We start from the raw sequence: 22,456 nt of genomic DNA, 5'->3' as shown, positions 1-22,456 counted from the left end.
TTTTTTTAACTGTAAGACATTTACTTGAAATGACAATGTCAAAAATCACTTGGGTCAGTTTTTTGTAAGCAACGATCAAAACTTTTATGAATGTGAAATCATGCATGCTACTACCAGAAACGATGACAACAGGTATTTGACCAAATTGGTTAATATATAATTCAATAAAATATTTATTTATTATAAAAATATTGTGTTTTTTTTTACGGAAAAAAAAACGAAATTACTTTCCGAACAACCCAATAAATATACTGTAGACTGCTTTTGACTTAATACTTTATTCAGCATTATCCTTTCAGTGATTGTTTTAACTTTTTGTAAATTGGTCTTTCCCCAATTTTTTCCATGGAAAGTTCTAATTTTTAAGCCTTAAAACTCAATAGGAGCACTATGATTCAAACATACCTTGTGTTACATTGGCATTTGAAAACATATTAGTGAAGAGGATAAATGTCAACTTCATATGAATCTTTATACATACGTAAGAAGTTACTTTTGAGTTGGAATTATTATTGATACACGTTGAAGTTTGTCATTCTGTATGCAAAAGTTAATGAGAATATTACAGATTATCAAATTCTTTGCAGTTACTTGTAATCAGTTAAAATTATGATAATTATTACAATTTGTTGTTTCCTAAACGTTTTGATATCTTCTCTGTTTTTAAATTGATAAAATAGGCCTTATAATTGTGAGGATTTTAAGGTGTTAACCTACTACTTTGGGAACCTGGTATCAAATCTGGGTGGTTGAAAAGTTTTCAGGAACTTTCTGGAGTTGGTCTGCCTTATCCCTTGCTACTTGCTCCTTATTTTGGGCTCGGCATAACTCAAGATGTACCTGAAAAAGATCCTTTTCATGCTCTCAATGTGGAAAGAACCAGAGATAAAATTTAAAAAATCAATGAAATGTCTGTGTTTTGGCAACAGGTCATATGTTGAAGCACACGTTACCATATAAACTGCAATAGGTTATACATAACTATATTGCTGCTAATGCTGGAAAGTCATAGAAATTTTTTTGTAGAATCAGATCATTCTACAAATATATATATGTATAATGACCTTATCAAAGTAGTTCAAAACAAAAAGAAAAAAAAGTAATATTTTGAGTAGATAAATTCTTCATTCTCCTATAACTTCAGAAATTTAATGTTGTCATACTTTTGTAAACACATATACAATAAATGGAATTAGCAGTCGAATTATATATTTATAGTATGTCAAAAAATTATTTAATGCTATATTAAATTTAAAATTACTTTTTAGATTAGATTAATGTTGACTTAAGAATTTTATGATGAAATTATTGTTTCAGCTATCATGCGAACATTTTCATTACTTCAAGAAGCAATTATTCCTTTCCTACCTATTCTTTTACCCAAATTGACTACAAAATTAACTCTTGTTAGCAAAGTAAGTATTTTAATAATCAAAATCTTATTTAATATTGTAGCATAATTTATATAAAAATCTTACATTTTAACTAATTATATCACATCTATTTAGTCTTTTGTTTCATTCTGAGTAGGTGATTATTTAAATTTTTATAAGATTTATGAATTTCAACATTTTATTAAATTGTGGGAAGTAATTTTACTTTTTAAATGAGTAATATATAAAAAAAGAATTTTTCAAGGATTCTACCCTCTAATTTTTATCAATATTATTAATAGAATTATCTTTTTTATAATGGTTTTTACTGCCATACTGTATAAAAAGATTAATATTTTCTTCCAATTGAAGCTGATACTTTTTAATTTTGTTGAACATATTTACCTTTTTAGTAAAGAAATGGCTTTGCGAATATAAAATAAGATATATTAAAAATGAATGCAAATTTTCACCAAGCTTCAGTTATACTGAGTGTTCATTGTTAAAAAAAAATTGGTATTATTCTTGTGAAAGATGTCACACAAAATTTATGGTTAACCAATGTTTTTCTTGGAAACTTTTTAATGTATACTGCCTAGGTAATGTGGCAAATTAATAATAATTTATAGTATAAATAATTGTGTTCATAATATGCAAACTGAAAACGTCAAAAAGAAAGAAAATGGCAATAAGAAATAGTTTTTCAAAGGAATGATTCTTATAGTTTCAGGGATGATTAGAAATGTTTTATATATGTAAGGGATCAACTTGGAATAATGATTGAAATATATTATCTGTAAAAGGTTTAGCAATAGGATAATAAAAAGGAGCCATATATCATTATTTTAATTAATATTCAGCTTGGTTATATGTGATCATAAATATCTCTTGTATAAATATTTGTGTAAAATATTTTTTACAAGTTGTTAATCTTTAGAATAATTTTTACTACAAAATTGATAATTACAGTAAATTCTTTTATGTACTTTAATTATCAAGAATTACTTTTAATTTTTTTTTATTAAGGTGTGTGTATAAATATATATATACACCAAACTTCCAAACTTTAAATATAATGTTTTATATTTTTACAGAATCCAAGTAAACCACATTTTAATCACTTTTTATTTGAAACATTAAGTTTATCAATCAGAATTGCCTGTAGAACCAATCGTAATTCTATTACAACATTTGAAGATGCTCTTTTTCCTGTATTTCAAGATATCTTGCAGCAAGATGTCCAAGGTAAATATTATTTTCTTATAAATAGTTAATCTGAAACTCTAGTCATTGTCATATTGATTGTAACTTTTTTTCAAATTCGAATCATTCGGTTCACAATTTATTATTCATTTAACTACTTATTCTATTAAATAGGAAGTTTAAGAATCATTTCTCATTTGTAATTGTGATTGCCATACGTTCAAAAACAAATTTCAATAAAATAAATATTTAATGAATTTAGAAACCAAATTTCTAATAACTCAGTCAGATGATTGTACAATAAAAGCTATCTGACTGAGCTATTATATCATTACTTTTTCTGAGATACAGTATTATGAGAGAATCTAATCTGATTAAATTCTTGAGTAGTTCAAATAAAAATTTTGTTTTTATACAGCAGTTGCTGAATGGATGAAATTATTGAACAGTGGGTTATTTCACATGTTTTGACTGGGCAATGCATAGTACTTGTTTGCAGGGTCTGGAAGTTTTAAGTTCAACAAAGCCATTTTAGTCATAATGTATGGTGAAAAAAATTTTTTGCTTTATCACAGTATTTCAGAAAACCATGGAAATTTTCTACTTTGTGGATGCAATTTTCTATAAGTTTTTTTTCTTCACAATTACCCGTGTCTATTATATCATTACTTTTTCTGAGATACAGTATTATGAGAGAATCTAATCTGATTAAATTCTTGAGTAGTTCAAATAAAAATTTTGTTTTTATACAGCAGTTGCTGAATGGATGAAATTATTGAACAGTGGGTTATTTCACATGTTTTGACTGGGCAATGCATAGTACTTGTTTGCAGGGTCTGGAAGTTTTAAAAAGTTCAACAAAGCCATTTTAGTAATAATGTATGGTGAAAAAATTTTTTTGCTTTATCACAGGCCTTCAGAAAACCACTGGAAATTTTCTACTTTGTGGATGCAATTTTGTACAAGTTTTTTTTCTTCACAATTACCCGTGTAGGCAATGATTTTCTGTTCTGATGTCATTTTTTATGATGACTCACATGATTCCTCAAGAGGTGGTCGTGACATTGTGGGCATTGGCTATGCATGATGTAATGACATCTGCAAAAGTCCCTGAGACCATGAATACTTTTCTCTAAGCCTGGAGTGATATGACCTTCCAACATTTTAAATGCTATCATTCACTTTATTTCATGAGAATACTGAAAAATCATTCTTCCGAGAAACACCTCGACTTCCATCCAGTCATTTATTTCCAACTGAACTCATTTCACATTAGTTTCTGCTATCACAAAGTTTTGATATATTGTTTTGTAAATAAATAAAATAGCATATGCAGAGGAGAAGTCACATTTCAGGATTTTTTTTTTAGAATTGTCAAATTCAATGAACAGCAATTAATGTAAAATTAACATTATTAAAAAAAAAAAAAAAACTGTATATGATTACAGGTTAAATAAATAGATTGGTCCCTACTACTGTGCATTTTTCATCCAACCAAGATTTGTGAGATGAGCTGTATTTGATTATGGATTTGCACCTCCCAACAGGCTGGTCGCGTGGAGTTTTTCAGGTTTATTTCATGTATCTAATACCTAAATAGGGACCAGTTGCTCATGGGTTGTATTACTGTATCCTATCAAATCAACCAAATCAAAAGTTTGTTTTTTGCATTCTTTATTAGTTGATCTTATTGTTAATCAAGATGTATTGCTAGTGTCAGACTTGTTGCTAATGATAAAACATAATTGAAAATTACATTTTTGAAGAGATTCAATATTAATTTCAATTAATTTTTACATTGAAAGATCGTTTTAATATGTAAATAAGTTATTTCAAATTAGTCGCAGAAAATATCATGTATTAAAGTAATTTATTAAAACTATATTAATGTGTAATTTGTTATAAATGTTTTATTTCAGAATTTATTCCTTATGTTTTTCAAATTATATCTTTGTTATTGGAGTTCAATGCTAGTCCAGTACCCGATTCATACATGGCAGTTTTTCCATGTCTTTTGGCTCCAGTCCTATGGGAAAGACCTGGAAATATTCATCCTTTAGTAAGACTTTTACAGGCTTACATAGAAAAAGGGGCTCACCAGATTATTGCAACAGATAAACTGGTAAGTATGTTAATCTATTTTTAAATAATTATTTGGGAAAATAGTTAAAGGTTACATTTATTATAGGGTGCTGTTTTAGGAATATTTCAGAAATTAATAGCTTCCAAAACTAATGACCATGAAGGGTTTTATATTCTTCAAAGTATTGTAGAACATGTAAATTCGTAAGTTTTATTTCAAAATTTATCTTTTTAAATTAGCATTTTTATCTCTCTTGTAATAAAACTAATCTTATTACAGTGATCAGTTAGCTCGATTTTTGAAACAGATCTTTCTTCTGTTGTTCCAAAGGTTACAGAGTTCTAAAACTACTAAATATATCAAAAGTAAGTATATAAATTTACAGAATTAAGCCAAAGAATATTTTTTTGTCATTTTTTAAAAAAAGACAAAATAACAGGTTTTCAATTATTATAATCAGAAATTGTAATTAAAAATTTATGATCAGATCAATAATTGATCTGATCATAAATTTTTACTTCATAAATAATTACTTCAGTTACATTTATATTCAAATGTATCTTCTGTACCAGAAATTAATTAAAACATACCTAGAAAAGAAATTATGGTCATAATTGAGAAATATTTTTAATTTATAAAAATGTATAATTATTATACCAAATTTTAGTTCAGATTCTAAATTCAAATTAATCAATGAAACTTTTATTATATAATTCATAGTTCTGTTATAAATTATAGTTCTGTGTATTTGTTAGTTTAAAGACAAATAAACCAAACAATGAAACTGGAATTGTATTAAAATCTGTTCTAAACTTTTCTGTCTCTTTCACCTTAAAATTTAAAATTAAAGCATTAGTTTAAGAAAATTTGTAATTTATTAACATTAGAAATAAAGGAATTTAACTGTAGTGAAATCAATTTCAAGATTGTTGAGATTCATTATTATGAATAATATGAATTAATATCAGAAAATTCTAGGTTTTTAATGTAATTTTAGTTTTAATTTTTTCTTTATGATAGAATTTTAATTTTTTTTTTAGGTCTTCTGGTGTTTTTCTTTTTCTTTATTTATAAATATGGTCCAAGTACGTTCATAAGCATGGTCGACGAGTTTCAACCCAAGTACGTACACATTTAAAAAAAAAATAATTAGAATAATTAATTATCATTCTAAACTAAATTGTCATCTGTTGTTTTAGAATGTTTGCGATGGTGTTGGATAGGGTCGTTATTCCTGAGGTACAGAAAGTCTCTGGTTCTTTGGAGCGAAAGATTTGTGCCATTGGAATCACAAAACTATTAACAGAAACTCCAGCAATGATAGTGGGAGAATATGCTAATTACTGGTAAGATAAATGTGATATGAAGAATTTCAAACATAAGTTACTTTTTTCTAATACTAATAATTTTTAAATGTTACCTGCTTTTATTTACACTTTTATATAATTATACATTAAAATTGATGACAGATGTTTCTTTTAATGTGACCATTATCAGAATTGTCATATCGCTTTTGGCAGAAAATTAGGTATTACAGGTTTCTTTTGTGATTCCATAAAATGTGACTGCATTATTTAATTAATACTTTTTGTGTAACTATTTCATCTTAAATAACTATCTCTACAAGTACATTGTAATATTTTAATGAATTTTGATATGGCCATTATCTTAGAAGATCAAGATAACTTCTACTTATAAATGGACATTCAAAATAATGTTTGGATTCTGAATTCTGTTAAAACATTTTACCATTTCTCTTTAAAATATCNCATTCCATCACGTACATAAAGAGTGTCGTAATTCGCCAAGTGCAAATCAGCAAATTCGTAAAATTTTTGTTTATTTTGAACAATCCGGATAATGGAGGTTCTACTGTATATAGTTTATAATTTGATATTGTAGTGAACATTTCTCAGGATATTTTGTTTTTTTAAATTGTTTTCACATATTTATTAATTGTACTGTGCATGTTATTGAAAAATAAAGGCAACAACCTATGCATGATTATTATTCTAGTAACTAATGAGAGAGTCTTTTTAAGGGAAATTTTCACATTAAAAAAGTTGAGGATACTAAATTAACTATCTTTCCTTTTCTTGTTAATGAGAAGATATTTCTCAAATATTGGGTTGTTCGGAAAGTAATTCTGTTTTTTTTTACAACTAGGCAGATTAGTCGTATTTTTCCCGCCATTTTCATTCTAAACTGTATTATCATTATATATTTTGACAGCTAGCATTTTAAGGCTTATTTGTAAAAAGTTTTATTTGATTTTGTGCAATTGTTTATTTTTTGTGTCCCATCAAATATGGAAGATCAAAAGAAGCATTTTCGGCATATTTTGCTTTTTTATTACCGAAAAGGTAAGAATGCTGTTCAAGCGAGAAAAAAAAATTGTGTGACGTGTACGGAGAAGATGTATTGACAGAACAACAGTGCCAAAAGTGGTTTACAAAATTTTGTTCTGGCAATTTCAATATTGAAGATGCACCATGTTCTGGATGGCCAGTTGAAGCCAATGAAAACAAAATAAAGGTACTGATTGAAGCAAACTGCTGAATAACAACACGTGAAATCACTAAGAGATTAAATTTGTCAAATTGAACTGTTTATGATTACTTGAAACAAATTGGTTTTGTTTCAAAGCTTGATATATGGGTTCCACATGTTCTTAAAGAGAGATGCTCTCTTTGGTGGGATTTTAAGGAAATTTTTTTTTGGAGCTTTTACCAGACAATTTAACAATTGATTCGAAAGTGTACTGCCATCGAGTAAACAAATTGAGTAATATCATCAAACAGAAAAGGCGGCCAGAATTGATCAACAAAACAGGTGTAGTGTTTTACCACGATAATGTCAAATTTCACACAAGTTTGGTAACTCGTCAGAAACTGTTATAACTTAGATGGGACGTGCTATCACACCAACCATATTCGCCAGATCGAGCACACTCAGATTATTACTTGTTCCGGTCTATACAAATTTTTTTTAACTGTAAGACATTTACTTGAAATGACAATGTCAAAAATCACTTGGGTCAGTTTTTTGTAAGCAACGATCAAAACTTTTATGAATGTGAAATCATGCATGCTACTACCAGAAACGATGACAACAGGTATTTGACCAAATTGGTTAATATATAATTCAATAAAATATTTATTTATTATAAAAATATTGTGTTTTTTTTTACGGAAAAAAAAACGAAATTACTTTCCGAACAACCCAATAAATATACTGTAGACTGCTTTTGACTTAATACTTTATTCAGCATTATCCTTTCAGTGATTGTTTTAACTTTTTGTAAATTGGTCTTTCCCCAATTTTTTCCATGGAAAGTTCTAATTTTTAAGCCTTAAAACTCAATAGGAGCACTATGATTCAAACATACCTTGTGTTACATTGGCATTTGAAAACATATTAGTGAAGAGGATAAATGTCAACTTCATATGAATCTTTATACATACGTAAGAAGTTACTTTTGAGTTGGAATTATTATTGATACACGTTGAAGTTTGTCATTCTGTATGCAAAAGTTAATGAGAATATTACAGATTATCAAATTCTTTGCAGTTACTTGTAATCAGTTAAAATTATGATAATTATTACAATTTGTTGTTTCCTAAACGTTTTGATATCTTCTCTGTTTTTAAATTGATAAAATAGGCCTTATAATTGTGAGGATTTTAAGGTGTTAACCTACTACTTTGGGAACCTGGTATCAAATCTGGGTGGTTGAAAAGTTTTCAGGAACTTTCTGGAGTTGGTCTGCCTTATCCCTTGCTACTTGCTCCTTATTTTGGGCTCGGCATAACTCAAGATGTACCTGAAAAAGATCCTTTTCATGCTCTCAATGTGGAAAGAACCAGAGATAAAATTTAAAAAATCAATGAAATGTCTGTGTTTTGGCAACAGGTCATATGTTGAAGCACACGTTACCATATAAACTGCAATAGGTTATACATAACTATATTGCTGCTAATGCTGGAAAGTCATAGAAATTTTTTTGTAGAATCAGATCATTCTACAAATATATATATGTATAATGACCTTATCAAAGTAGTTCAAAACAAAAAGAAAAAAAAGTAATATTTTGAGTAGATAAATTCTTCATTCTCCTATAACTTCAGAAATTTAATGTTGTCATACTTTTGTAAACACATATACAATAAATGGAATTAGCAGTCGAATTATATATTTATAGTATGTCAAAAAATTATTTAATGCTATATTAAATTTAAAATTACTTTTTAGATTAGATTAATGTTGACTTAAGAATTTTATGATGAAATTATTGTTTCAGCTATCATGCGAACATTTTCATTACTTCAAGAAGCAATTATTCCTTTCCTACCTATTCTTTTACCCAAATTGACTACAAAATTAACTCTTGTTAGCAAAGTAAGTATTTTAATAATCAAAATCTTATTTAATATTGTAGCATAATTTATATAAAAATCTTACATTTTAACTAATTATATCACATCTATTTAGTCTTTTGTTTCATTCTGAGTAGGTGATTATTTAAATTTTTATAAGATTTATGAATTTCAACATTTTATTAAATTGTGGGAAGTAATTTTACTTTTTAAATGAGTAATATATAAAAAAAGAATTTTTCAAGGATTCTACCCTCTAATTTTTATCAATATTATTAATAGAATTATCTTTTTTATAATGGTTTTTACTGCCATACTGTATAAAAAGATTAATATTTTCTTCCAATTGAAGCTGATACTTTTTAATTTTGTTGAACATATTTACCTTTTTAGTAAAGAAATGGCTTTGCGAATATAAAATAAGATATATTAAAAATGAATGCAAATTTTCACCAAGCTTCAGTTATACTGAGTGTTCATTGTTAAAAAAAAATTGGTATTATTCTTGTGAAAGATGTCACACAAAATTTATGGTTAACCAATGTTTTTCTTGGAAACTTTTTAATGTATACTGCCTAGGTAATGTGGCAAATTAATAATAATTTATAGTATAAATAATTGTGTTCATAATATGCAAACTGAAAACGTCAAAAAGAAAGAAAATGGCAATAAGAAATAGTTTTTCAAAGGAATGATTCTTATAGTTTCAGGGATGATTAGAAATGTTTTATATATGTAAGGGATCAACTTGGAATAATGATTGAAATATATTATCTGTAAAAGGTTTAGCAATAGGATAATAAAAAGGAGCCATATATCATTATTTTAATTAATATTCAGCTTGGTTATATGTGATCATAAATATCTCTTGTATAAATATTTGTGTAAAATATTTTTTACAAGTTGTTAATCTTTAGAATAATTTTTACTACAAAATTGATAATTACAGTAAATTCTTTTATGTACTTTAATTATCAAGAATTACTTTTAATTTTTTTTTATTAAGGTGTGTGTATAAATATATATATACACCAAACTTCCAAACTTTAAATATAATGTTTTATATTTTTACAGAATCCAAGTAAACCACATTTTAATCACTTTTTATTTGAAACATTAAGTTTATCAATCAGAATTGCCTGTAGAACCAATCGTAATTCTATTACAACATTTGAAGATGCTCTTTTTCCTGTATTTCAAGATATCTTGCAGCAAGATGTCCAAGGTAAATATTATTTTCTTATAAATAGTTAATCTGAAACTCTAGTCATTGTCATATTGATTGTAACTTTTTTTCAAATTCGAATCATTCGGTTCACAATTTATTATTCATTTAACTACTTATTCTATTAAATAGGAAGTTTAAGAATCATTTCTCATTTGTAATTGTGATTGCCATACGTTCAAAAACAAATTTCAATAAAATAAATATTTAATGAATTTAGAAACCAAATTTCTAATAACTCAGTCAGATGATTGTACAATAAAAGCTATCTGACTGAGCTATTATATCATTACTTTTTCTGAGATACAGTATTATGAGAGAATCTAATCTGATTAAATTCTTGAGTAGTTCAAATAAAAATTTTGTTTTTATACAGCAGTTGCTGAATGGATGAAATTATTGAACAGTGGGTTATTTCACATGTTTTGACTGGGCAATGCATAGTACTTGTTTGCAGGGTCTGGAAGTTTTAAGTTCAACAAAGCCATTTTAGTCATAATGTATGGTGAAAAAAATTTTTTGCTTTATCACAGTATTTCAGAAAACCATGGAAATTTTCTACTTTGTGGATGCAATTTTCTATAAGTTTTTTTTCTTCACAATTACCCGTGTAGGCAATGATTTTCTGTTCTGATGTCATTTTTTATGATGACTCACATGATTCCTCAAGAGGTGGTCATGACATTGTGGGCATTGGCTATGCATGATGTAATGACATCTGCAAAAGTCCCTGAGATCATGAATACTTTTCTCTAAGCCTGGAGTGATATGACCTTCCAACATTTTTTAAATGCTATCATTCACTTTATTTCATGAGAATACTGAAAAATCATTCTTCCGAGAAACACCTCGACTTCCATCCAGTCATTTATTTCCAACTGAACTCATTTCACATTAGTTTCTGCTATCACAAAGTTTTGATATATTGTTTTGTAAATAAATAAAATAGCATATGCGGAGGAGAAGTCACATTTCAGGATTTTTTTTTTAGAATTGTCAAATTCAATGAACAGCAATTAATGTAAAATTAACATTATTAAAAAAAAAAAAAAAACTGTATATGATTACAGGTTAAATAAATAGATTGGTCCCTACTACTGTGCATTTTTCATCCAACCAAGATTTGTGAGATGAGCTGTATTTGATTATGGATTTGCACCTCCCAACAGGCTGGTCGCGTGGAGTTTTTCAGGTTTATTTCATGTATCTAATACCTAAATAGGGACCAGTTGCTCATGGGTTGTATTACTGTATCCTATCAAATCAACCAAATCAAAAGTTTGTTTTTTGCATTCTTTATTAGTTGATCTTATTGTTAATCAAGATGTATTGCTAGTGTCAGACTTGTTGCTAATGATAAAACTTAATTGAAAATTACATTTTTGAAGAGATTCAATATTAATTTCAATTAATTTTTACATTGAAAGATCGTTTTAATATGTAAATAAGTTATTTCAAATTAGTCGCAGAAAATATCATGTATTAAAGTAATTTATTAAAACTATATTAATGTGTAATTTGTTATAAATGTTTTATTTCAGAATTTATTCCTTATGTTTTTCAAATTATATCTTTGTTATTGGAGTTCAATGCTAGTCCAGTACCCGATTCATACATGGCAGTTTTTCCATGTCTTTTGGCTCCAGTCCTATGGGAAAGACCTGGAAATATTCATCCTTTAGTAAGACTTTTACAGGCTTACATAGAAAAAGGGGCTCACCAGATTATTGCAACAGATAAACTGGTAAATATGTTAATCTATTTTTAAATAATTATTTGGGAAAATAGTTAAAGGTTACATTTATTATAGGGTGCTGTTTTAGGAATATTTCAGAAACTAATAGCTTCCAAAACTAATGACCATGAAGGGTTTTATATTCTTCAAAGTATTGTAGAACATGTAAATTCGTAAGTTTTATTTCAAAATTTATCTTTTTAAATTAGCATTTTTATCTCTCTTGTAATAAAACTAATCTTATTACAGTGATCAGTTAGCTCGATTTTTGAAACAGATCTTTCTTCTGTTGTTCCAAAGGTTACAGAGTTCTAAAACTACTAAATATATCAAAAGTAAGTATATAAATTTACAGAATTAAGCCAAAGAATATTTTTTTGTCATTTTTTAAAAAAAGACAAAATAACAGGTTTTCAATTATTATAATCAGAAATTGTAATTAAAAATTTATGATCAGATCAATAATTGATCTGATCATAAATTTTTACTTCATAAATAATTACTTCAGTTACATTTATATTCAAATGTATCTTCTGTACCAGAAATTAATTAAAACATACCTAGAAAAGAAATTATGGTCATAATTGAGAAATATTTTTAATTTATAAAAATGTATAATTATTATACCAAATTTTAGTTCAGATTCTAAATTCAAATTAATCAATGAAACTTTTATTATATAATTCATAGTTCTGTTATAAATTATAGTTCTGTGTATTTGTTAGTTTAAAGACAAATAAACCAAACAATGAAACTGGAATTGTATTAAAATCTGTTCTAAACTTTTCTGTCTCTTTCACCTTAAAATTTAAAATTAAAGCATTAGTTTAAGAAAATTTGTAATTTATTAACATTAGAAATAAAGGAATTTAACTGTAGTGAAATCAATTTCAAGATTGTTGAGATTCATTATTATGAATAATATGAATTAATATCAGAAAATTCTAGGTTTTTAATGTAATTTTAGTTTTAATTTTTTCTTTATGATAGAATTTTAATTTTTTTTTTAGGTCTTCTGGTGTTTTTCTTTTTCTTTATTTATAAATATGGTCCAAGTACGTTCATAAGCATGGTCGACGAGTTTCAACCCAAGTACGTACACATTTAAAAAAAAAATAATTAGAATAATTAATTATCATTCTAAACTAAATTGTCATCTGTTGTTTTAGAATGTTTGCGATGGTGTTGGATAGGGTCGTTATTCCTGAGGTACAGAAAGTCTCTGGTTCTTTGGAGCGAAAGATTTGTGCCATTGGAATCACAAAACTATTAACAGAAACTCCAGCAATGATAGTGGGAGAATATGCTAATTACTGGTAAGATAAATGTGATATGAAGAATTTCAAACATAAGTTACTTTTTTCTAATACTAATAATTTTTAAATGTTACCTGCTTTTATTTACACTTTTATATAATTATACATTAAAATTGATGACAGATGTTTCTTTTAATGTGACCATTATCAGAATTGTCATATCGCTTTTGGCAGAAAATTAGGTATTACAGGTTTCTTTTGTGATTCCATAAAATGTGACTGCATTATTTAATTAATACTTTTTGTGTAACTATTTCATCTTAAATAACTATCTCTACAAGTACATTGTAATATTTTAATGAATTTTGATATGGCCATTATCTTAGAAGATCAAGATAACTTCTACTTATAAATGGACATTCAAAATAATGTTTGGATTCTGAATTCTGTTAAAACATTTTACCATTTCTCTTTAAAATATCTTAATATACTGAAGAAGCAAAATATTAGCAACAGATCTGGAAAGTTGAAATGATACCTGTGGTTATTTGTGTTGGACTCAGCATACACTACATGTAGTAGAGGCATGCCATTGAAGATCAGTGTAATTCCTGGCAACAGAAGGACAACAACATGATTTGAGAGTTTGTGTGTAGAATGATGAGAGGGCTGACCTCCTTGCAAGGAAGGCCACTCAGTTGCAGAGAGAAGCAGCCTTTGGGGCACTCCCTAGCTGCTGGCTTCATATTGAATTGAAGAACCACACCACGGAAAGCTGGCAACTTAGATGGGATAATGAAAACACGAAAAGATCAACACATGAATTTCTTTCAATTATCAAGAACAGGCAAAAAGTGGTCTTTGTTCCAGACTCTCATATAACCCAAATATTGACTGTTCATGGGAACTTCCATTCCTACTTAAAGAGATTCCTTCAAAAAGGAAATAGTGTGACTGCCACTTGGGGAAGAAGATGATGTTCAGCAAGTACACCTCACAGTGGAAAACCCACATCGACTCCATATACCATCATGGACCACACTGGCCCTGTGCTGTTAAAGACTTTTTTCTTAACAAAAAGACTTATAGTGCTCTGAGGAGCTTTCTCATAGACATTGGGGTCATGGCCCCATCTTTCTAAGTATTGGTCTACTCTTTGCACAATACATTCCCTATGTACCTTGGCTAAGAGGCTGTTAAGGGAGTTTTCTATCTAATAGTTATATGTTGTTCTGTTTTATTTGTTTGGGTTTTCTTTGTATTTGGGCAGGCCCCAGGGGTGGCCTTTCATGTTATTTTCATCTGGGACTCACTGTTTGTTTACCCATCAGGTCTAAGTATAAGCTGTTTTATGGGCCCAAGGTTGGGATTGTGTTCTCCCACCCATCTTTTGTACGTATGAGTTTGTTTGTTTTGGCTGTTCCCGATAGCTAAGTGCTTGCCCTTCCAGGTTGCTGTCATCTGCAGGCCCACCTTATGTTAACCCATTGGGTCTAAGTGTAAGCTGTTCATGAGTCCACTTATTTTTGTATCATTTTCTTTTGTTTTTTTAATTTTCATGTAAATTTTGTTTCAGGTTTGTTTGTTACTTGGCAGCCCAATTGTCACCACCAGGTGTCTGGCTATGTGTGTTGCTGCTATTTGTATATTGCCGCACCTGTCTCACTGGAGCAGCCTCTTGGGCATCCACACCTTTCTGTAATTCCTTTAAATTCACTGTTTGTAAAACAGCAAACCCATGTTTTGTACATTTTGTTAATTTCAATTCTAATGGAACAGACTGGGTGCTCTGAGGTCTCATGTTCACACTTTCCTATTAGTCTTTTCTTTTCTTCCTCCTCACTTCCTTAAAATTCTCTTTTCAAAGGCTATGCTGTAAGGTTGGCCTTCTACTCATTTCCAGTAAAGTAGAACAAGGGCACTTTCTCAGAAGAGTAGCCTTACTTACTTGCTCTTCAAGTGCAATGTCTAGAGTATTTAATGACAGGTAAACACAAGAAGAACTATCTGCCAGAAGGAAAGACAAAGACAGTCATGGAAAGTTGATGCGAGTTGAATGACAGATGTTTCAGCTTGTAACCAAACTGTATTGCAGTGATTTGACTGACCTCTCAATACAACATAGCAATCTCACAATTCCTATTACAGTGGACTATGCAATGGATATAAAATTAGTTGGGTTTCAATAGCAGGCACTTCTGAAGAATGCCCACACTAATATTCTGTCATGATGGACTGGGACTTAAAGAAAAAATGATTGGATCAATGAATTCAGATTTTGGCTTCATTATGCAGACAGGCAGAGTTTGGAATAAATCGTAATATCCTATCGTGGGCCCTAGAAATGGTATAATGAAAGCACCAACCTGTAATCCAGCTAAAATTAACAAATTTTTTATGCCATTTCTAAAATATCTTGATATATTTTAGAAATGTTGTATTAGCGGGTGGATGCTATATATTATATATTTAAATTTAGTATTTATATATAGTTATAGGTTTAACACACAAGTTGTAAGATTCCAACTACTAGTTTAAGTGGGAATACTATTTTCAGTAGGACAGTGCACATGGACATGTTATCAGTTTAGGTGATGTCAGACTGTTTTGAAGAATGCAACAGCCCTTTCATCATCATTTACAACTGTGTAACTTACCTGATACCAATTGTATAGATCAGATCTGAGACATTTTGGTACGTGAGATTTGTTATGCGGACTCTGGCAATGAATATTTAGCAGCTGGCAGATGCAATGATTTAAAATTAACTTGTCATTTTGCTGACAAGTTCCTCAGCTGCTGGTCTGGAAAAAGGAAAGCCCTGACTGCTTTTAGATGTTACTAATGTTCTATTTCAGTGTATAATTAATATAATAATTTTGTTTTAATGTGTGTTTAAAAATTTTAATTTTAGAAAAGTATTACAAATGTTTTGTTTTGTTGTTGTAGGACACCCTTGTTACAATCTCTGATTGAATTATTTGAATTACCTGAAGATGACACAATACCCGAAGATGAACATTTTATTGAAATTGAAGACACACCCAGCTATCAGATATCCTATTCTCAGTTGGTATTTGCAGGAAAGAAGGAATGTGATCCTTTCAATGGTGCCATTCCGGATGCGCGGATAAATCTGGCACAGAGTCTGTACAAACTCTCGGTCAATCATCCAGGAAAAGTGTGTACTAAATTGCTTTTTTCTTGATATCAAACAAGTTTTTTTTTTATTATTTTAAAATAACTACCTGTTTTTCAGTTGATGCCATTAATATCTTCTGGAATTGGTGAGGAAGCCATTGCTCATCTCCAGCGATATTTGCAAGCAGCTCAAGTACAGTTAGTGTGAAAATTGTATAGTTTCTGTTATGTCGTGACAGACTGATTTATCATAATGGTAAATGTTTCTTGAGATACTGTAAAATGAAAAACCAAAGATTCACGTGTTATTTCTTCAGAAATCTCTTTGGTTATGAATTTTAGACTGTATATAAATTGTTTGTTTTGCCTAAATAAATTTCATATGAAGAAAAATATCAAAAATTATAATTTCAAGAAATATTCTGATATGTTTCTTGGCTCATTTGATACATCTATACATTAATTATTCAGGTTTGTATGAAAATAATCATAAGTTTTTACATCATTTCTGTGTTAATAGTTTATCTGCATTTTTAAGAGATGGCTGAAATTCATTATTTAATATTGTTTTAAAAAATGCTCTTAAGTTTTTATATAATTTTTAGGGTGTTAGTTCTATTTATTTAATATAATTGTTTTCATCTTTTATATTGATGCATTTCTCTAGAATAAGTGCTTAGTTTGAATTACTACTAATCTATAAAAATCAGTTTTAAGAATAAAATGCATCAATATTTTTAAAATTTAACTCTAGTAACAAGAAATTTCAAAATTTAGTCATTAATAAAGTTTAATATTAGATCAAATTTTCTTTAAATTTTTGTCAAGATGAAGCAGTCATTAATGATACTTTCAAGTTTGCTTAAATTAATATACTGTAATTAGAACCTATTTAAAACATTTAAGATGACAGGATGAGGATTCTTTTGAATTAAAATGAGTAATATGTAAAAAAACTAATATAGTAGGAACCTATTTTACAACCTCACTTTACAGCTTTATACAATCATAATTAGAAAATTATACCTTGAAGAGGTATAAATTTTTCTTCCATGTTTTGAAACCGTGTGGTATCTATTATATTTGTTCTATATGTGCAATATAGCGCAATAACGCAATAAGCTCAACAGAATTGAAATAAAGGAGTGAATTGTGCCAAGTGATCGTTATTGCGCTATACTGCACTTATAGAATAAAAAAGGGTATAAATTTCTTATTATGATTGTATGAAATGCCATATTTAGTTTTATCTATTTATGTACTTTTCTTCTACTGTGTTGTTATCTGTTTCTTTTTTAATTGTACTATTAAAAGTACAATCTGTAACAAACTTGAAGCTCTGGGTGCATCTAGGTGACAAGCAGATAAGTAAGTGATCCAATGATTAAATCTTTTCAAATGAAAGGGATCATCACAATAGTTTGCTTGCTTGCTTGCTTAGAGCCGATAGTGGAATCCACAAATAACATTTAATTCTTAATTTCAACATAATCATTTCACAAATACATATCAGAACAATATATTGAAACTTAATTGGTGTCTTAAGTTTTTGGCTAAACACAATACATCTTAGCCATAATGTTTGATTACAGTGATGATTAATGATAGAATGACTTTTCATTCTTTAAAACATTTGCTCCGTCGGACGAACCAGAATGTCGTTAATGTCAACATGTTTGGGCATTTTTAATACATTAATAACGGCATTTGTTATATCGTCAGCTTTAAGAGTTGCCATGCTTCCCTTTATAGTTTTAGCCATTTCTTTATTCTGAAGCATCCTTTCCATAAATTCTGTATCTACCAAACCTGGACTGATGGACTGAAACAAATCAAATATTCTGAATAGAGACGTATTTCTGTACAAAAATCAAATAAATAAATAATCCAACTTACACAAATTCTTATTTCACTTTTCTCCTGTCTTAATTCCTGTCGCAATCCTTCTACAAGAGCTCTTACCATGTACTTTGTTCCACTATAAAAACTTGATCCACCCGACGAATATACTTTATGTCCTAAGATGCTAATTTGGAAAAAAATTTGCAAATTGTCATATATAATTCATTACTTAGCCATACTTTATCTTCAAAAACAAAAAACTATGCTGTATTCACAATTTTGAATTACTTTTCCTGGCCTACATAAAGGAAACCAGATAGGCCATTTGCCTGAGGTCTAAACATAGAGGAGCCTTAAGAATATTAGCCTCTTATATGAAGAAATTGACCCAAAAGTGATGTAAATCGCAGTTTCTTTTGATTCATGGTAGAAAATCTTTGTCATCTTGATTTCATTGATATATTTTGGCTCAGACAATTGTCTGCATGCGTAATACTTCTGTTAGGCCCTATATTTAACATGTATTTAAGATTCAGATTACTACTGCATAATAATTATTAATATATATATCACAACAACATAGTTGTACAAAATGAAATAAGTTTAACTTTGTAAGAATTTGAGGAAAAACTGCTGAGTTTGTACTTTTAGCAAACAAACATTTCTAGGATTCTTAGAATGAGGAATTTCTGTAATAAAGTGTATTTATTTTGTTCCTTTATTATAAAAATGAACATAATTTTATATGGCAAACTATATTAGCTGATTAAGATGTAACAATAAATATAACAAGTTTGTAACATTGCATTATCATTATTTGACAAGCAAAACATTAAATATGCACTCATCAAATTGTTCTAGAATTATTTTAATCTAAATCATGTATCCTTATTAATATTTAGTTACATCTCTTGAGACTTGTTTCATTTTAAACTGATTTAAGTGAATCAGCAAACCTTATAATTTCATTGACTTAAATCATAATCAGCATCATGAAACATGCTCATTTCCTTTATTTTAATTTAGTATTTTTCGTTTTTTAAATGGATTTATTCTTAGCTGAATCCATTTTTCTATTATATTAAATCCTATATTTCTAATAATTCTTAAGTTAAATTTATTTTATATAATTACCTGCCAATATGTATAATCTGTCCATCTCTTATGTTCTTTTCTTGCATCAATTTTATTGCTTCGCGTGTACAGATGCATAATGCCAGTACATTAACCTAAACACACAGATTTATAAAGCATTAATCTTTTCTATTATAAGAACCAAGTTTTTCTGTTCTAAAATTATTATAATCAGGAAATAATTCTACATTTGGAATTATGTAGATTGTGCACAAAGCTTTCTGAAATGGTAGAATATAACTTAAATTTCTCTCTGGGTAAGGATTGATCTCCCGTGCATCATTCGACAATTGTAATGTTAATTCATCTGATGGACGAGGCTGATCATATCCGTGTAACGTGCTATGTATGAATCTTAGACTTAATATAATCCTTAATTCTAGATTACTTACTTGAAGCATATTTCTCCAAATCTCTGTATCACCATTAATCAAAGGGCTGATGTTACACAAGCCAGCATTGTTTATGCAAACATCGATACGATCGTATCTATCACGAATCTCTTCAAACATCTTCAAAATTTCCGATTCGTTGTTTAGATCGCATCTACAATGACAATTTCATTAGAGCCAATTCTTAAATCTCAAAAAATTGCCTTGCAAATTTACCTGATTGGGTACAGATGGCCTAGATCTTTTAATTCTTCGGCTAGTTTCTTGATAGCATCCACATTTCTGGCACATCCGATGACTATCATCCCATTTTTTACCAATTCTTTACATAGAGAAACTCCTATTCCCGCCGAAGCACCCGTTACTAGAGCGATTCTACCTCTCCAGCGATCCATGTTGCTTATTATACAAGTATCAGATTAACCTTAGTAACGTGTTAACCAGATAATTTGATAAGGAAGTTATGTAGTCGCGTTAATCGAAAAACTCTCACGGCGCGATGATAAATTATTTTCATGCTGTGGGCGGACAGGATTTTTTCATGCCTGGGTTCTGTGGGTATAGAAAAAGACACTAGTCCCATCATTTTTCCCGATGAACTCGCGTTTTCCACATTCCGTAAATTTAGTTACGTAAAGACAATTCGATTATCTTTACGCAGAAAATCGAGAATATTGTGCCAGGAAAAAACTTCATAAATGCAAATGCATCAGTCGGTAACTGACTTTTGGCCATCCTATGCCAAAAGTCGGTTACCGATTGAGATTTCAAGAACTGCGCGCTGCTCGTGATTGGAAAGCTGATTTTACAGTAAATACTTTATTGTAAATTCCTCTAATTTTTCAATGATTTAGTATTTTTATAATTTAAAACTTTTTAAAAATAATATACTCTTGGACCTCTCAACAACGGCCACTGAAAGAAACATGAAAACTTTGTATTCAGTAGTATTTGTATGTTATTTTANTAAGGAAATTTTTTTTTGGAACTTTTACCAGACAATTTAACAATTGATTCGAAAGTGTACTGCCATCGAGTAAACAAATTGAGTAATATCATCAAACAGAAAAGGCGGCCAGAATTGATCAACAAAACAGGTGTAGTGTTTTACCATGATAATGTCAAATTTCACGCAAGTTTGGTAACTCATCAGAAACTGTTATAACTTAGATGGGACGTGCTATCACATCAACCATATTCACCAGATCGAGCACACTCAGATTATTACTTGTTCCAGTCTATACAAATTTTTTTAACTGTAAGACATTTACTTGAAATGACAATGTCAAAAATCACTTGGGTCAGTTTTTTGTAAGCAACGATCAAAACTTTTATGAATGTGAAATCATGCATGCTACTACCAGAAACGATGACAACAGGTATTTGACCAAATTGGTTAATATATAATTCAATAAAATATTTATTTATTATAAAAATATTGTGTTTTTTTTACGGAAAAAAAAACGAAATTACTTTCCGAACAACCCAATAAATATACTGTAGACTGCTTTTGACTTAATACTTTATTCAGCATTATCCTTTCAGTGATTGTTTTAACTTTTTGTAAATTGGTCTTTCCCCAATTTTTTCCATGGAAAGTTCTAATTTTTAAGCCTTAAAACTCAATAGGAGCACTATGATTCAAACATACCTTGTGTTACATTGGCATTTGAAAACATATTAGTGAAGAGGATAAATGTCAACTTCATATGAATCTTTATACATACGTAAGAAGTTACTTTTGAGTTGGAATTATTATTGATACATGTTGAAGTTTGTCATTCTGTATGCAAAAGTTAATGAGAATATTACAGATTATCAAATTCTTTGCAGTTACTTGTAATCAGTTAAAATTATGATAATTATTACAATTTGTTGTTTCCTAAACGTTTTGATATCTTCTCTGTTTTTAAATTGATAAAATAGGCCTTATAATTGTGAGGATTTTAAGGTGTTAACATACTACTTTGGGAACCTGGTATCAAATCTGGGTGGTTGAAAAGTTTTCAGGAACTTTCTGGAGTTGGTCTGCCTTATCCCTTGCTACTTGCTCCTTATTTTGGGCTCGGCATAACTCAAGATGTACCTGAAAAAGATCCTTTTCATGCTCTCAATGTGGAAAGAACCAGAGATAAAATTTAAAAAATCAATGAAATGTCTGTGTTTTGGCAACAGGTCATATGTTGAAGCACACGTTACCATATAAACTGCAATAGGTTATACATAACTATATTGCTGCTAATGCTGGAAAGTCATAGAAATTTTTTTGTAGAATCAGATCATTCTACAAATATATATATGTATAATGACCTTATCAAAGTAGTTCAAAACAAAAAGAAAAAAAAGTAATATTTTGAGTAGATAAATTCTTCATTCTCCTATAACTTCAGAAATTTAATGTTGTCATACTTTTGTAAACACATATACAATAAATGGAATTAGCAGTCGAATTATATATTTATAGTATGTCAAAAAATTATTTAATGCTATATTAAATTTAAAATTACTTTTTAGATTAGATTAATGTTGACTTAAGAATTTTATGATGAAATTATTGTTTCAGCTATCATGCGAACATTTTCATTACTTCAAGAAGCAATTATTCCTTTCCTACCTATTCTTTTACCCAAATTGACTACAAAATTAACTCTTGTTAGCAAAGTAAGTATTTTAATAATCAAAATCTTATTTAATAT

At 28.8% G+C, this 22,456-nt stretch overlaps 2 protein-coding genes across 2 annotated transcripts in view; one reads left to right on the top strand and one right to left on the bottom strand.

The window, feature by feature from the left end:
* Positions 1-16,799, top strand: part of LOC111618778 (exportin-2-like) — a 58,261-nt gene extending 41,462 nt beyond the window's left edge. The window contains exons 15-30 of the mRNA XM_023360349.1: positions 1,318-1,415; positions 2,468-2,618; positions 4,496-4,698; positions 4,765-4,862; positions 4,939-5,024; positions 5,700-5,781; positions 5,859-6,007; positions 8,960-9,057; positions 10,110-10,260; positions 11,802-12,004; positions 12,071-12,168; positions 12,245-12,330; positions 13,006-13,087; positions 13,165-13,311; positions 16,201-16,432; positions 16,511-16,799. Coding sequence (XP_023216117.1) covers positions 1,318-1,415; positions 2,468-2,618; positions 4,496-4,698; positions 4,765-4,862; positions 4,939-5,024; positions 5,700-5,781; positions 5,859-6,007; positions 8,960-9,057; positions 10,110-10,260; positions 11,802-12,004; positions 12,071-12,168; positions 12,245-12,330; positions 13,006-13,087; positions 13,165-13,311; positions 16,201-16,432; positions 16,511-16,600 — 2,054 coding nt within the window. The 3' untranslated portion in view covers positions 16,601-16,799. The remainder of the gene's footprint in view (positions 1-1,317; positions 1,416-2,467; positions 2,619-4,495; positions 4,699-4,764; positions 4,863-4,938; positions 5,025-5,699; positions 5,782-5,858; positions 6,008-8,959; positions 9,058-10,109; positions 10,261-11,801; positions 12,005-12,070; positions 12,169-12,244; positions 12,331-13,005; positions 13,088-13,164; positions 13,312-16,200; positions 16,433-16,510) is intronic.
* A 952-nt stretch (positions 16,800-17,751) lies between these two features.
* On the bottom strand, positions 17,752-20,606 carry LOC111618745 (dehydrogenase/reductase SDR family member 11-like). Its single transcript, XM_023360308.1, has 5 exons — positions 19,977-20,606; positions 19,761-19,914; positions 19,369-19,463; positions 18,289-18,418; positions 17,752-18,214 (listed from the first exon to the last, which is right to left on the bottom strand). The coding sequence occupies exons 1-5, from the start codon at positions 20,153-20,155 to the stop codon at positions 18,017-18,019; spliced, it is 756 nt and encodes a 251-aa protein (XP_023216076.1). The 5' UTR covers positions 20,156-20,606; the 3' UTR covers positions 17,752-18,016.
* Between the last annotated feature and the right edge of the window lie 1,850 nt (positions 20,607-22,456).

Source organism: Centruroides sculpturatus, unplaced genomic scaffold (assembly GCF_000671375.1).
Source record: "Centruroides sculpturatus isolate CEXI.00-Female unplaced genomic scaffold, Cexi_2.0 scaffold188, whole genome shotgun sequence".
Classification (NCBI taxonomy): Eukaryota; Metazoa; Arthropoda; class Arachnida; order Scorpiones; family Buthidae; genus Centruroides; species Centruroides sculpturatus.
This window is presented reverse-complemented; position numbering and strand designations above follow the sequence as displayed.